This window comes from Carya illinoinensis, chromosome 5 (genome assembly GCF_018687715.1).
Source record: "Carya illinoinensis cultivar Pawnee chromosome 5, C.illinoinensisPawnee_v1, whole genome shotgun sequence".
In the NCBI taxonomy this organism is placed as follows: Eukaryota; Viridiplantae; Streptophyta; class Magnoliopsida; order Fagales; family Juglandaceae; genus Carya; species Carya illinoinensis.
This window is the reverse complement of record NC_056756.1, coordinates 28395646-28411047: the sequence shown is the minus strand read 5'-3', so window position 1 is coordinate 28411047 and position 15402 is coordinate 28395646. Positions and strand designations below refer to the sequence as shown.

The following is a 15402-nucleotide window of genomic DNA, read 5'->3' as shown; positions in this document are numbered from 1 at the left end:
TCTCAATTGAGGATTGACAACTGGCTTCTTAGGTCTTTTTGTTTTTTTTTTTTAATTTTTAATAACCGCAGTGTGTTTATGAACAGAATTTGTGAATGCCTGTGTGCCTCCTATCTTGCAATTTGCAGGCCCATTGAAGAAAAGTCTGGATTACAATATTTCGTTTTTCACAGAAATGCGAAACAAACAGACACATTGGTAACAGATGTAGCAGCAATAAATTAAATGATAATCGAGCCGATCTCCCAAGTTGTGATCTGAATAATACAACAAAAGATCAAAAGACATAAATAATATTATGAACAATTTTTCTACCAGTCGGAGGAGACCCAAAAAATCTAATATACATTCTCTAAAAAAATGGACACAATTCTCTCATTACAAAAGATTTTAAATACATAGACGATGTAGCAGGAACGCATCTGAACCCATACACACATTAGCTGGCTTCTTTGATCCTCCATTCTTTGCTGTTCATGTCAGTCTCCTTAATTACCATGTAAAATCTTCCCCGCATTGGATAACAAACGACCGATACAACATTTGACTAGAGAACTCTCTCACATGTTACGGCGCTGGCAACGAATGGCCCTGAAAATAAATTTATTAACAAGGATAAACAAAATTATGTTATATGGACGTGAACTACTAGTCAAGTGCGGCTTTGTTTCTACGCCCCGACGTAGGCTTTGGCAAGCCATCAAAAATTGGTCTTGCAATGGCTGCAGTTGAAAGAGCCTGCAAATCTGGTTTCAAACTCCACCTTGCAGTAGTCCAAATGGATGAAGAACTACTGCTGTCCTGATCCTGCAAACTTGATGTGCTTGATGACTTCCTCACCCCAGAAGAGCCATCAGCAACAACAGCATCTCCCAAACCAATTGGTATGGAGTTCATTTCAGCATCACTTGTTGAAGTAGTTCGGCTTGCTGCTTTGGGTCTCAAGGCTAAGCCCCCCTTTCCCGATATTGCCAAAAACCCACCATTGTTGCTGTTATTCTCCATCAACATTTCTGGCGTGTGAGACGTAAAATCAGTTTCAGACTTCTGACGCCTTCTGAGAACTTTCTCACCCCATTTGTCAGAATCATCGTCCCAAGCTTCTGTGGCAGGCAAGGGGTGTGCTAGTTCACCATTCCCATCAAACAAAGCATTAACTAAGCTTTTAGATTTTCTGTGATGGCTCGAAGGTGGGTTGGAAAGTGGTGAAACGCTGGGAAAAGGCCCATCTTCTAAATAATGAGAAGTGCCTCTTTTGTAGACTGCCATTTCACAACCTTCAGGTGTAGTCTTCTGATCTCTTGGTTTGAGTCCATAGTAACCTTGTAAAGAGTTCATGGCTGGAGAAACCTTCCTCTGGGGGGACTCAACTCTCAGGGACTGAAATGATTCAAAAAAATCATGGTGCCTCCGTCGGGGTGGGGTGTGTTCACAACTGCTCTGTCTGCATAAGTGTCAGCTTGGTCAGCAACCAAAGGTTCACATGTTAAAAATACTTGCTATTTCTTATTCAGAAATATGTAAATGAGTAATTGATTATAAAATCTAAATAAATATTGAAGAGAATGTAAAGAGTTCCAGGGAAATGAAACTTATAACTAGGACATATAGCAGATCATACAAGACATGAGTATCATGATTATTCATTATTACAAATACCAACCGTCACAGAACATACTACTCAAAGGATTCTTATTGAGGCACATTCATAAAAAAAAAACCATTTCTATCGAATCAGAGATTTTAAGTGCCAGGCTGTTGCCCTAAAAACATGAAGTGGTATATGGAATTGAAGCACAACAGACTTTGGAGTAGACTGTGTTGCCGAATTGGATGAGGATATTTAGAAATCTAAAGCTACATTAGTTTCTTTCCCCCTTAGAAGATTTAGTAGATGTTGTTTGAGGTCTAAGGAATGTGAGGGTGCTGGTATTAAACCGGTGTCTAGGCAAGCAAACCTAGGATTCCAACGTAATCACACTTCTTAAGTAGAAGGCGATCACACCCTCAGATTCAAGAAAAAGGTAATCACACTTTTTATAGACTATTCCCAATCCTTCTCATGAGACTCCTAAGTAAAAGCTGAAAAACAATTTAAAATCTCAAGAAATTACCAGATTACCCAAAATTAACTAAAACATAAGACTTCATAGGATTCCATGAATATCAAGATGCCTAATACCTCGGTCCCACAATTAAAACATGAATAACCCACAGAGTAAGTAGGTTATAAAGGTGTCATGGGCTACAAGTCCCTCGTTGGTTACTTACTAGGTGAAGCTGGTCTTTATAAGTGATTCAACTAGTCTTTTAAGGGTTGTAGTGTAGATGTGGCTAGTGTTTTCCGTTTATGGTTGCATATGATATCTGAGCCACCTAGTAAGGTTAGTGCAGGACATGGCCTTGATGAGGATTTATGAATTTTAGGATGAAGTCTGTAACATCCTGTTCCCACATTCGAAATTAGGATAACCTACCAAGATTAGGTAAGTTATAAAGGTAGTCTTGGGTCCTAAGTCCCATATTGGCTACTTATTACTCGGTGAAACTAAGCTTTATGAGTGGTTCTGGCAAAATTCAAATTGACTACTCTTTCTGATGTTAGGTACAGATGTGCTAGCGTTTTCCTAGAATCACTCATGACTACTTTTTATAACCTACCCACTCTACGTGGACCATTCATATTCCCAACGTGGGATTTGGTGTCACAAGATGATAGTTATGAAAGATTTTTCCTTTCAAGTTTGTTCTTCTGGGATCTTATTGCTGGTTGAATCAGGAATGAGGGAGAATGAAAAATGAACTTGCCAAACAGCTGAAAAGTACAAGCAATATGCTTTGAAGACGTACATTCTAAGTTACACTTCGAAAGAAAAAGCCTGCTAGCACCATTCATACCAGTCAGGGCCCCTTGGCCTGTTCCTTTGACACTTGTCATTTCAGCAATGAATTGCAGAATAGCTATGGTTTGGTAAGTGAGAATTTTGAGATGAGAATTTTGAGTTTTAAGATGAAATATTAAAATATTATATTTTAATATTATTATTGTTTTGGGATTTGAAAAGTTAAGAAAAAGTTGAATTATTTATTATAGTTTGTATGGGGATTTGAGAAAGTTGTAATGATGAGATGAGAATTTGATGAGAATTTTATTGGGCCAAACCGAGTTGTCAACCTTCTGCTAAAACTTTGACCCCGGGGTTTTCTTCTGAAATGCAATTTTAAAGGCAAAAATATATGCCATATATGGGGCATTCCATCAAGAAGAACACCAGCCTGTTTTAATGGGTGTGACAACTGCATTCTCTACCCTACCCTCCCCCCCTCCTTGCCCCATCAGGTAAAACATCAATTAACCGATTAGCAAGAAAAGAATAAAGGAGTGAAAACACAGGAGCATGTGGGGGTAAAGGTTTTGAAGTAGGAAAAGGGGACATTGTTAATAAACAATTGTGTCAAGTTACTTCTGTTTTCTGATGACTTTCCCTTTTTTCGTTTTCCTGGCATGGACAGGAGATTATAACCAGTGTCCTTTCTTTACCCATACTTCCGTCAATTTTCCAACGAATTTTATTTTCTTCATAATCATACCCCACAAATTCTTCTCTCTTAACGGAACAATCATGGAGGTTGGTTCGTGTTTGTAAGAGAACTTGACCAAAATGCTTCCAAGATCGTTAATTAAAAAGAAGCCGAAGAATGGGTCTTACAGCCTGTTTGGCACAGGAGGATGTTTTTGTTACAGTAGGGATGTTTTCACCATATAGTTTAAGTTTTTTCAATTTCTTACCAAACATTTTTTTTATCAGTAAAATATATGTATATATATATAAAACTCTAAAACTATACCAAACATATAAAACTCTAAAAAAACATCTCACTCAAAAACCTTTTCACTTTTTCAATTACAATAACATTAAAATTAATAAAATAGATTTTATAAAAAATGAAAAAAATTCCAGGTCTGCCCACCACCCTGTTGTGGCTCAGGACTCAAAAGTGGCCACCCTCAGCCACCCCGAATATGTTGTTTTTGTTGTTGTTGTTGCTGTTATTCTTATTATTCTTATTTTTAATCCCAAGGGATTGGCCCAAGTGGTGAAGGCCTTGGTCTTGGAGTATCTCTCCCTTCAAGGTCCAAGGTTCTACACCTCATGGGTGCAAACAATCTTTTGGGGTTACACCTCTTAGTGAAAAGCCAACGATTTAACCAGTTTCGTGTAGAGAAACTCCTAACGGTGTGGTGCACGGGACCGGGGTTTAGTCTGCAAGGGTGAGTCAGAAGGAATCTGCCTTGGAGAGGTTCTCCGACATTAAAAAAAAATATATATTATTATTATTATTATTATTATTATTTTTAATTTAAATAATAATTTAAAAAAATACAAATTCATTATTGGAACATATTTTAAGGTGGGACCCACAACTTTCACAAAAATCTATAAAACTTTCATTTCAACTTCATTTCTTCACTCTTCATCAAAAACTTCCTGACCTTTTATATCAAAACATCACCTGCCTCAATCTAGAGGCGGGCCAAAGCAAGAGGGGTATTGGCAATATAGATGATAAAGCCATAACAAAACAGACAAGTGATTGTGAGGCCGTCTTCAGCCCAATCATGCTCCCCACGCATCACATCTTATGACATTGATGTGACCATCAAGAATGTGAACCATTGTGAACACCACCACCACGATAACTACTACCATAGCATCATCATTGCTACCACCATGCTTCCACCAGTTCACCTTCCAACATGCCCTCACTCCATCCCAAACCACAGCATAACAAACACTACCAGGAACCTCCAAAGTCACAGGAAATACCCACAAGAAACCCTTACCCTACTATCACTGCTATCATCAAATCCATACTCTTCTGTGGTTTTACAAAATATCATCATCACGATGCCATCTTTTCAATGCTGATCTTATTGCCAAGGATTTTTTACCAATCAAAATAGCACACACCCACTGTATCACCACCCAATGTCAACACTAGCTCAAGTCCAGATATGTCAAAATAAAGAATTATAATTAATGTCAAATTAATAAAATTACGTTCCTAGATATTTCCTCTTTGACATTGTCAATTGAGAGAGAGAGAGAGAGAGAGAGAGAGAGAGAGAGAGAGAGAGAGAGTTATTTAGTGCCATATAACCAATATTTTTAGCAGAAGATAAGATATTTTTCACAAGGAGGCTGGCTGATGACTTTTCTTTTCATAGGTAAAGAGGCTGATAAATTTTACCTTTACAAACTAAAGGAAATGGAAACTAAAGCAAAGTGCAATTAAATGTCACTAAAGGAAAGAAGGAAAAAGAAAAATATGGGTGATCATTATGAGAGTAAAGTCATATAAATTAACAAAATGGTACACGCTTTCATATAACATCATGGAAGAGAAGTTCGGATAAGGTTCTGGAGCAATTGCATGAGAACATTAATGAAAGTACTGAATGGAACAATGAGTGAAATGTCAATACCCGGGAGTGATGGAACCATTTGATAAACAAGGAGATGGAGGATGCCTTCCAGGCAGTGGAATCTGAAGATACTTGAGAGCAAACATTTGGAGATCTGTAACCAAGCCATTCATCTTTTTTATGTCGGCCACCTATAAGACCAAAGAAAACAAAAATCAGCACCAAACTTAACAGAAAACATCATCAGAAAAAACTGGAAACAGGAGTAAACAGAAAATTCACAACATATTTTTTAAAAACTCCAAGGGCGAGACTGATAGACTTCTTTAGGTCGTGTAGTAAAAACTTCACAACATACTAAATCGCTAAAAGCTGTAACATCAATCCCCATGATTAAGAAAAACAAAAGAACATTTGGAAGTTACAGGTCGAAACCAGTGTACAAGTTCAAAACTGCAATTGACTGTCTGGTGCTAGGTTTATGTTATTAAAACAATTGCGCTTGTCTCCAACGTTTACCCCATTTTCCTGTGCAGTTAACAGATGCGACTCGTAATCTGTGATGATCGAATGCTCAAGTGTTCCGTGCATAAGATATGTAGCTATACAAACATCTAAAGAAGAAAATTAGCTTACAGAAAAGAGGAAAGAACACAGCAGCCAGCCAGTCCTGGACTTGTTCTTTTTCTTCTCTTTATTTTACCCTCGCTATATATTGCATTGACAGTTGTATAAGAATATCAGTCAGATTTTTCTCAGCCTTGAATTTATTGGTCCGTGTTCCTTATAAAGGAATAAGTCAAAATTCTGACGATGTCGTAGGAGGAAACGAAAAAAATCAGTATGCATACCTCGACGCCGATGAACGATCATCAGTGTTATACAATGGATCATAAGGAATTACGTAAGTCAAAATCACAAGGAATTACTTAAGGCAAAATCAACGTTAGATTACGAACAATTATCAGTGTTGATAAGATTATTACATCCAATAACAATCAAACAGATAAATGTTAAGTGTATAATGGAACAAGCATACCTCGACGCCGTACTTGATGGCGATGCCGGCGAGAGTATCCAGCTTGGAAACGGGGTGTTCGATGTAACCAATAGCAGCATCGGACTTAAGCACAGATGGAGGCGAAGAGATCGGCAGAGACTCCCCATCTGTATCTCTATTGCCTTGGTTATCATACGCCGTATAATTGTGGTAATTACAATTGCCATTCCTATTTTCCATCCGTATCGAACTCAATGAAAGATCGATCTCGAAACCTCTACCCGATATCAATCATCGGAAAACATACAATGATTGAATCACGTAGGGCCTGATTGCGGAGTTGGATCCGAGAATTGGGAAAGGTTCGGTGCCAAAACAAATATAAAAACCTCAGATCGGAGTATCTATTGTTCTGGATCGACGAAAAAGATACTCCCTTTTTTCCCCTCAAGAGAAAAGAATGAATGGAATGACGAAAACTGGGTGAGTGCCTCTCTCTCTCTGATTCATTAATGGTAAATCTAAGATATTCAGTATTTATAGCGTGATAAGTTCGGTTCGGTCAGACAGCTGCAGGATTATTTTTTTTTTTTTAAAAGAAGTTTGGTTTGGTCAACTCAATAGCATGACATTACTAGCTTGCATAATTAAGAAAAAAAAAATCAATTATAATTTAATTCAAAATAAATTTAATTTTATCAAAATTGATAATCTTTTATTCCTCGAGTAAATTTTTATAAAATTGAATTTATTTTTAATTAATTTACATTCTTATATTAGTTGATTGAATTATTTTTATCTAAATTATGCAAGAAAGTCATATTCTAAAATTTTTAATCTAGATTCAAATACTAAAAAGACAGAAAAAAGTTAGGTGGTAAATCAGTAATAAAAGAGGTGGAAGAGTATCATTACTTATTAATTAATACATTGAAGATTATCGACATAGACACAACTTCATATTCTTGTAAATTAAAAAAAAAAAAAATCATATCCTTGTATGTAAACCTCAATATATTTGTAAAGCAATGATATTCCTTGTTCATGCATTTTTTCGATTGGGCTGGAGCCCATGAATGCTATTAAATGGCCAATGATAACGGTCTGGACATTGATACAATGCTCGGATACTATCTGAGAAATAGATAGTAAATAAAGCATATAAATTGTAAATAAAGTGAGCGAGACAGAGATTTAGCTTGGGAGAGCTTTGTTGCTTGTGAGACCTTTCTTGCTTGGGGTAAGCTTTGTTGCTCAGAGCTCGGGATGTGCTTGTTGCTCAGGAGGCCTTTGTTGCTCTAAAGCGTGGGCTGGGCACTACTTATCACTTTTGTCAATTACATGTGTTCCTGTTTGTTCATTCTCTTTTGGAGCCCTGGGTGAGGGTGAGTTTTAGTGCACGTTGCCCAGCTAACAAGTTGCTTGGGGGCAGGCTGGATTGCTCACCATTGCTCGCCTCTTGGGTGAGCTTTATTGCTAGAGTTGCTTTTATGTTTGGTGGGATGCTCCAATGATAGTCGTGATGTTACGAGCATTGGTGGCAACTTATAGTGTTTGCCCACGGGGTGAGCAAGGTGCTTACAAGTTGCACACCTATGACCCAAGTTTGTTACCTACCTTTCGATATGATCATTGACTTTCCTTTTGTGTGTTTCTTTAAGAGTCTCATAGAAAACTGAGGAACTTTATAGGGAGAACATCCAAAGTTGAATGGCAAGCTACATTACTCAGGTTAAATCTTGTGCTTGGGGCAAGTAAACCATGGCGAGCTACATTACTTAGATTGCTCGGAGTGTTTGTTGCTTGTTTGAGTTCTTTTTTACCAGCCATGCTTGGTTGAGCTTCATTTCTCGTCATGTTGGTGTGAGCTTCATTGCTATGCTTTTGTTGTCCAATGCTTGGTTGGCTAGGCAAATGCCTCGCCTTGCCAGGCATGTGTCTCGACTTTTAATGCGAGTTTTAGTGCTCGACATGATGCGGGTGTTCAATGGAGCATCAGTGCTTGCCAAAAATGCTCCTATGTGGGTAGATTAAGTGCCCACATAGCCCAAGTGAGCATTATGGTTGCTCATCTTGATTGTTCATCAAGCGGACTCATTGCTCGCCCAAAACTTTCCATGCTTTTGTTTGACTAACTGCTTGCCTTCACTAATCATTTGCAAGAGCATGCTAAGAATTTGGAGCCCAAGTAAGCTTCATGGTTACTCGCCTTGAGTGTTTGGGTAGGCTCATTCCCTTTCTAAGGCTCACTATGTGTAGTTAGACTGTAGGTTAAGTGCCCACCAGGCTTTTTTCCTAGGAGTAATGGAGCTCACGCAGGTTGTTTCGAGTGCTTGACTAGGAGGTTTGAGCATTGACGTGGTTGGTACCCGAGAGGCTTTTGTCCCAAGTGAGTTGCACTGCTCACTTGTGATTTTCCAAGAGATTTTTCGAGTGTTCCGAACAATGGCCTGAGATTCCACAAGACTCCCAATGAATGAATGATCATGCATGAAGATGAAAGATAAAGAAAAACATTAGTGAGACTTGTTTTTTTCATGTAAAACGGGGGCATCGATGCGACTAGTTTTGAGGTGTTGTGGTGTTGGGAGCTTCTTGGATGGAGGTACTCTGTGTGGATTGGGTCGCATCCACAATAGACGAACAAGAAAGCTTGCTTTGTTTTGAGTGTTAATCAGCAAAACTATGTCTATCTATGTTAGACGGTGGCAGGCTAGGTGGGTTTTGATGTCTGGTGATGGGGAGTCATGATTTGACTGCCTCTGAGTGAGATGGTAGCATTGGAGGGCATTAGCTTTGCCATGTTTCATGTTCCATTAAACATATGAGTTTAGTGGCTTTTGTTGGTTGTTTACAATGGAGCTCCTGGGCGGTGAACGGAGTTTGTTCACAATGGCCCTAGTTCCTACCGTGTGTGGAGTAGTCTCTAGTGGACAAGCTAGGAAACTGCTGGGACTTTACCTTTCCCTCTATAATGCTACATTGGGTATAGCACCTGCTTTGCGTTGAACTAGCTTTTGTTGGATCATGCAAATGTTTTGAGAGTAATCTGTCGAATTTCACATATGGTGCTAAGTCGTTGATACATTTTTTCAACAGGGTTGGAGTCCAACAATATGGTTGAATGGCCCACGATGATAGCTCTGGTGTTGATACAATGCTCGGATGCTATCTAAGAAATAAATAGTAAATAAAACATATGAGGTGTCAATAAAGAGAGAAATTTACGTGGTTTGGCATACAGGCCTATGTCCACAGGTCATTTGGATGCAAAACCCACTATATTATGGGATCTTACCGTCTCTCATGACCTTTCATAACTCTCAATTAGGGATGACAATTCGAGTTCATGAGTCGTGTTTCTGTCTTGATAAGTCATGAGTATTAGATTATATTGGTTAACCTGAACACGACTCATTCAGTTAAATGGGTCGGACCCTAAAACTCTAACATGACCCATTTAAATAACGGGTGACACAACATCCGCTCAACTCATTTAATAATTCTGGGCATGACCCATTTAACATGTTTCAACCATTTTAATCCATTTCAACTTGTTCAACCTGTTTCATATAAATGGGTTGAGCTAACCTGTATATTCGTTTTTAGTCAAATTAATATAATTTTATATATATATAAGAATGATAACTATGATACCTTCATGCTCAAGTAGAGATGGATTTTTCTTTGTGTATCAAAGATTCATGGATTGAAGACGGATGGGATATAACACGTTTAGTTGAGTTGGTGGGTGTAGAAAAGGCTAATGAAATTACTCATCTCATTGTTGCGGGCAGAGGAGGTGCAGATATATTAGTCAGGATGCCAAATAAGAATGGAATGTTCATTTCGGCTAGTGCTTGGGAGATCGTTCATGTGAAGTTTGAAAAGGTACCTGGTATGGGCTAGGTATGGCATGGATTATTACCAAAAAAAAAAAAAAAATTATTTAAGTATGTGTATGTAAGGCCAAGTATAATTGTTTGCCACTAGATGAAAATATTTGGGCAGTGGGTATTAACCTTGCTTTTAAGTGTGATTGTTGTGATTCGGGTCACTGTGAGACACGAGATCATGTTTTATGCATGGGTGTGTTTGTTGAGTTATGGGGAATTGCGGAGACTGCGCTGGAGTTGCTGAGAGTGCAACATTCTTCTTAGTGGTCAAGGGTAATGCATTAGTTTGCTTTTGCTCGGAAGTCTACCTGAAGGCGATTTCTTATTAGTATCTTACCAAGTTTGATCTCTTGGAAGCTATGGACTCGTAGATGCAAGGCGCGCATGTAAGGGCAACTAGATTCGGTCGAGACTGTTTGGTGTGAAGTGAATAGGGGTGAAAATGGTCCGATCCGGTCGGGTTCGGTCCAGTCCGATTTGGTTCATCATTTTTTCAGTCTATCATTTTTCCCGGACCGGACCAAACATCTAGTTGGTCCGTACGGTTCGGTCTGCATTCGGTCCGGTCCCATTCGGTCCAATCCAATTATTCTTTTTTATTCTTTTTTTCTAAAAAAATCAATTAAACATTTTATTTAAATTACTAAATTAAAATCAAGTAAATTATTAATGTAGATTATGTAACTAACTCATTAAAATAATTTTTTATATGGTCAATGATACATATTATAAATTATATATACATACGTAATACATATTCTAAATTATAAATTATATTTATATATAAATTATAATATATATACTATATACATATATACATAACGGGGAATTGGTATTAGGTTAGTTAATTTATAATTTACCAATTGTTTTATATTTACTTACAATTTAGGTATTTTACAAAACATTTATCTAATAACTTCAATTAGATATAGATGTAGATGTTAGTAATTAGTTAATGGTGAATTGGTTATAATTAATTGATAATACACACTACTTAATTAATAGAATATTATTTTGTAATTACATATTTAAAATTTTATATTATAAATGGGAATAGGTTAGATGAAAATTACTTAATTAATTATATAAAATAATATATATAAAATAAAAATATATATTTTTAATTCGGTCGGTCCGGTTCACTTTGTTCCGTGGAATCATGGACTGTAGACCGGATTGAACTAGTTCGGTCCAAGAAATCATGGACCGAACCCTAACCCTATATTTTTCGGTCCGGACCGACCGTTTTATAGCCCTAGTAGTGAAGGCCTGGCTTCATTCTTTGTCTGAGAGATTGGTTAAAGGAGGTGCCTCTCATATAGATGCCCAGGTTCTAGCTGCTTTGGACGTTAACATACCAGTATTTAAACCGTACAGACCTCACATTGTTTAATGGAGGAAGCTGAATGTGAACGGTAGTTGCAAGGGTAACCTAGGCAGCATTTGTAGTTGGGGGAGGGGTGATTCGAGACTGTGGTGGACGGTTTTTGGTTGCCTTTTCCCAAGTTGAAATAGAATGTGATTCAAAAGTAGTGGTGGATTTGATTAATTCCAAGAGTTGTATAGTTTGGTACTTATGGGATTTTAGGGAAGAATTTTTGGAAGTTTATTTGGATTTTTCCATTTCTAATTCTCACCAATTTAGAGAAGGAAAAAAGATTTCTGATGTGTTGGCTCGATGTGGAGAGGAAGGTTGCACTAGAAGGTTTGAAGATTATGATCTGTTTCCTACAGAGTTGGGTTTACCTTATATTCGTCGGTAATGTAATTCATTTTATTGTGATTAAAAATAAAGGATCAATATTTTGATCTGTTAGCATGTTAGATTGTTGCATTTTGGTTTGTGGGGTTTTGGTTTTTTGGTTGATAGGGTGTTTTTATTGTTTATTTGGAAATTCCATAAGGTCGGTTTGTAACCACGGTATTCCTATGCCATAAGTGTGGGGTTTTTAATAAAATCGGAGATGGGTCACTCATGGACATGTGGCCCTGACTATTTAAAAAATAAAAAAAAAATAAAAAGTTTGTTGTACCTAGATGTAAGTGATGAATAATTGGTGTTGTATAATATTATTTGGGAAATAAGAATGAAATATGTGTATTATTATTCTTAATGTACGAACCTTTTATCGGTTTAGACCTCTGGTAAAATTAACATTTAGGCCGGCGTTTAGTCTCTGACTAAACCTTTACTTATTCTGTTGTGACTTACTTTATTTACTGCGTATTCGACCCATCATTAAACCTAGATCAAATAGTAACACTGGGTTGTTGTCGACTGTCTAGCATCTCTTGGCACCACGAATCCTTACCAAACTCTTTACCAAGGAACGGGGTGCCACAATAATTATATAAAGCCATTTATAATTACAATTGGATTCATGATAAAGTATTTTATTATCAATGTCCAAACCAATAATATATCAAGGAAAATACTATTTTTATAAAAAAAATTTACATATTAAAAAAAAAAAAACTCAGTAGTTTGAGATATTTTTAACAACAAATATTAATAACAATAGTACATCCAAACAACAAAAAAATTCACATAAAATTATACTTTCAAAATTTGAAAATAGAATTACGGTTGATTGTGTGGGTTGATATGCAATTGACCCATTTATTAATCATGTTTTATCGGGTCAATTCTCTTTGATGCAAACCCATTTATATTAAACTCAAGTCCCCTAATTTCGTGTTGGGTTCATAGAACGTATTATGTATTATCATCTCTACTCTCAATACAATAGGGGAAATAAGGATCACCTCACCTCTACTCCCAAGTGGTTGAAGAAGATACCTCCACTCTAGAGAGAGAGAGAGTACCCCAAGATGGTAGATAAACCTTTCCTTAAAGATTTATCCAATCCCCTCATTTACAGTCGTCCCTTTCTTTTATAGATGTTTCCTTATTAAGTCATACTTGCCTTATATCACTTTTGTCAATCAACTTTCCTTTTATCTCTTGAAATGGGCTTCCAATAAACTGGACCCTAATTCATTTTATATCCAACACTCTGCAAACTATAAATTGTTTTACAAAATTGCATATCTATTATTATATTGTAGTGAAAGATTTTTCTTTATCTTAAATTTTGTCATCTCAAATAACATTTTGTAGGTGTTATATTTTAATGGTTACTGTTTAAGTAGTTGATATATAAAACTATTTAAAATATATTGCATTAATAAATATGATTGGTGACCACAAGAGTTCATGACCACATGTGGCCTACGATTATGGGATCACACGGAGCTGGTGGGAAAAGGTTAGCAATCCATAAAAAATAGAGATCCAACAAAGGCAAAAAGTACATGATTTGAATGAAATTCCTTTACTCTAAACCCGGAGGGTCAAAGACCAAAAATCCCCAAATGCAACGCCGGTGATTGTCAAAATGGCAGACTACTCGACAAGGAAGACTTCCAGCCTTACCAACACCACTTGCGCGTGGAACCAATCGAGGAAATATTGCACCAGCAAGAGCATTTGGCAAAGCAAAGGAAAATTCAGACGTGGTCACTTGTAACTTGCATTACTTTTTGGTATGGGCATGTAGTAATACCGTTCAATTAGCCGGCTCCACATTCTTTCATATCTCAAACTTACGTGAATCCTTATGGAACAGAAATTTATCATTAAATCAGATACTCCACCTGGAAGCTTTGCCCTTTTGTTGATATGTTGTTGATGATTGCTCGATTAAAAGGACAGGATAAACCCTAAAAACAGATCTGTTTGTTACCTCATGAGTGAGTTTAATGTCATTCTTGAAATAGATTGGCTATCCCCTAACCATGCCTAGATAGATCGATCTTTAAAAACATACTTTAGTCGGTCTCATTACTTCTACAAAATCCCATAAGACAACGGATGTTTGCAGTTCATGGTTAAAGTTTTCTTTAACGGGGCCATAAAGCATGATGGTGGGCTCGATCATTTCTTTAAGAGTTCTTCTACTCATTATCCCTACACCACTCTTAGGAAGTGTATGGTGTAGAGATAGATAGAATTTTTCTTATTTAGTAATCAGAATTCACATTTCTGACCGAGAAGGAAACGCCCTTACAAAGGAGATTCCTCGTTTGCATGATTCCTTCCCAACAACAGGATGCGTCGTTACGGATCCATCCTTGCATGAGAGGAAGTGCAGGCTTTTTAAAGCCTCTCTCCAAATGAAGAAATCTGGCCCTGAGAACTCCTGGTGTATTGACGCTTCCCAATTTAAAAAGGGGAGCCTCTACAGGTTGTCTGGCATGCATCTTATATTACCTGGTGACTGCAGCTGATACTACCAACAAAGTATCAGGATAAATATAACTGTAGAAGAATCAATTTACAGTTTTTCTCTGTACATTGACAAATTAAGCATATGCAAGAGAAGGGGGGGAGGGGGTGTGTGGAACTGATAATGCCAGAAAACACCCCTATAAATTTCTCTTTTCTTTCATTCTCTTCCAAAATCAACTGCCCCGAACAATTTCGGCCCTTCTACTTAAAACTAAGCAAGAAGATTCCTTTATTTTTTGTCACCAAAGCATCAGTTCTCATGGCCGATAGTTCTCACCAAAACAACTACACCAAAGAATCCCCCTTCAAAGCATCAGTTCTCATGGCCGATAAATCTTCATTAATCTTTTGACCTGGAACCGACAAAAGGGACAACTGGAAACAGCAGAAGAGCATCTGCGACAAAGTATGTGGCCACAAGGAACAATTGTCATATCGACTTCGGCACTCAAACAGACACGACAAAGCCATGCTGCCTTTGCTGTCTCAGCTTCTTTTGCGGCAACATCAGCCTTTTCCTGCAATTTTGTTCAAAAACATACACTTCAGTAGAATTTAGCTATCATAACTCATAAGATTTGACAATCTATATTTTAAAATCTTCTTGATATGCAAACTTAAAAACTGTTTTTGAGCCACTCAAAATCATTGGCCTGCAATTTTATTTATCAGAGATATGCAATATTTTGTGTTTCTTTCTGTCAGCATCCGAACATTCAGGCTAAGGTAGTTCATGTCTGGAATCCCATTTTTTTGCCCCAAGAAGACCCCATACGTGTCAAGGCAA

At 37.2% G+C, this 15402-nt stretch overlaps 2 protein-coding genes across 5 annotated transcripts in view; both read right to left on the bottom strand.

Annotated features, from left to right (window-relative positions):
* Positions 1–199: 199 nt before the first annotated feature.
* LOC122310579 lies at positions 200–6953 on the bottom strand. Its single transcript, XM_043124569.1, has 3 exons — positions 6468–6953; positions 5489–5619; positions 200–1444 (listed from the first exon to the last, which is right to left on the bottom strand). The coding sequence occupies exons 1-3, from the start codon at positions 6666–6668 to the stop codon at positions 649–651; spliced, it is 1128 nt and encodes a 375-aa protein (XP_042980503.1). The 5' UTR covers positions 6669–6953; the 3' UTR covers positions 200–648.
* Positions 6954–14264: 7311 nt separating this feature from the next.
* The window catches only part of LOC122309481 (sacsin), a 70166-nt gene continuing 69028 nt past the window's right edge, over positions 14265–15402 (bottom strand). For 3 of the 4 annotated variants that reach the window (XM_043122984.1, XM_043122985.1, XM_043122982.1), the window contains exon 13: positions 14265–15133. In XM_043122984.1, coding sequence (XP_042978918.1) covers positions 14936–15133 — 198 coding nt within the window. In that variant the 3' untranslated portion in view covers positions 14265–14935. The remainder of the gene's footprint in view (positions 15134–15402) is intronic. The other variant, XM_043122981.1, reaches the window with a different exon arrangement.

What these genes read in the sequence shown, in the direction of transcription:
- LOC122310579 (XM_043124569.1), bottom strand. Translation starts at nt 6,668, where the DNA reads ATGGAAAATAGGAATGGCAATTGTAATTACCACAATTATACGGCGTAT. An exon ending in CCATCAAGTACGGCGTCGAG is followed by an intron (nt 5,620 to 6,467) that starts GTATGCTTGTTC and finishes TTGGTCTTATAG; the next exon opens with GTGGCCGACATAAAAAAGAT. An exon ending in AATGGTTCCATCACTCCCGG is followed by an intron (nt 1,445 to 5,488) that starts GTATTGACATTT and finishes ACACTTATGCAG; the next exon opens with ACAGAGCAGTTGTGAACACA.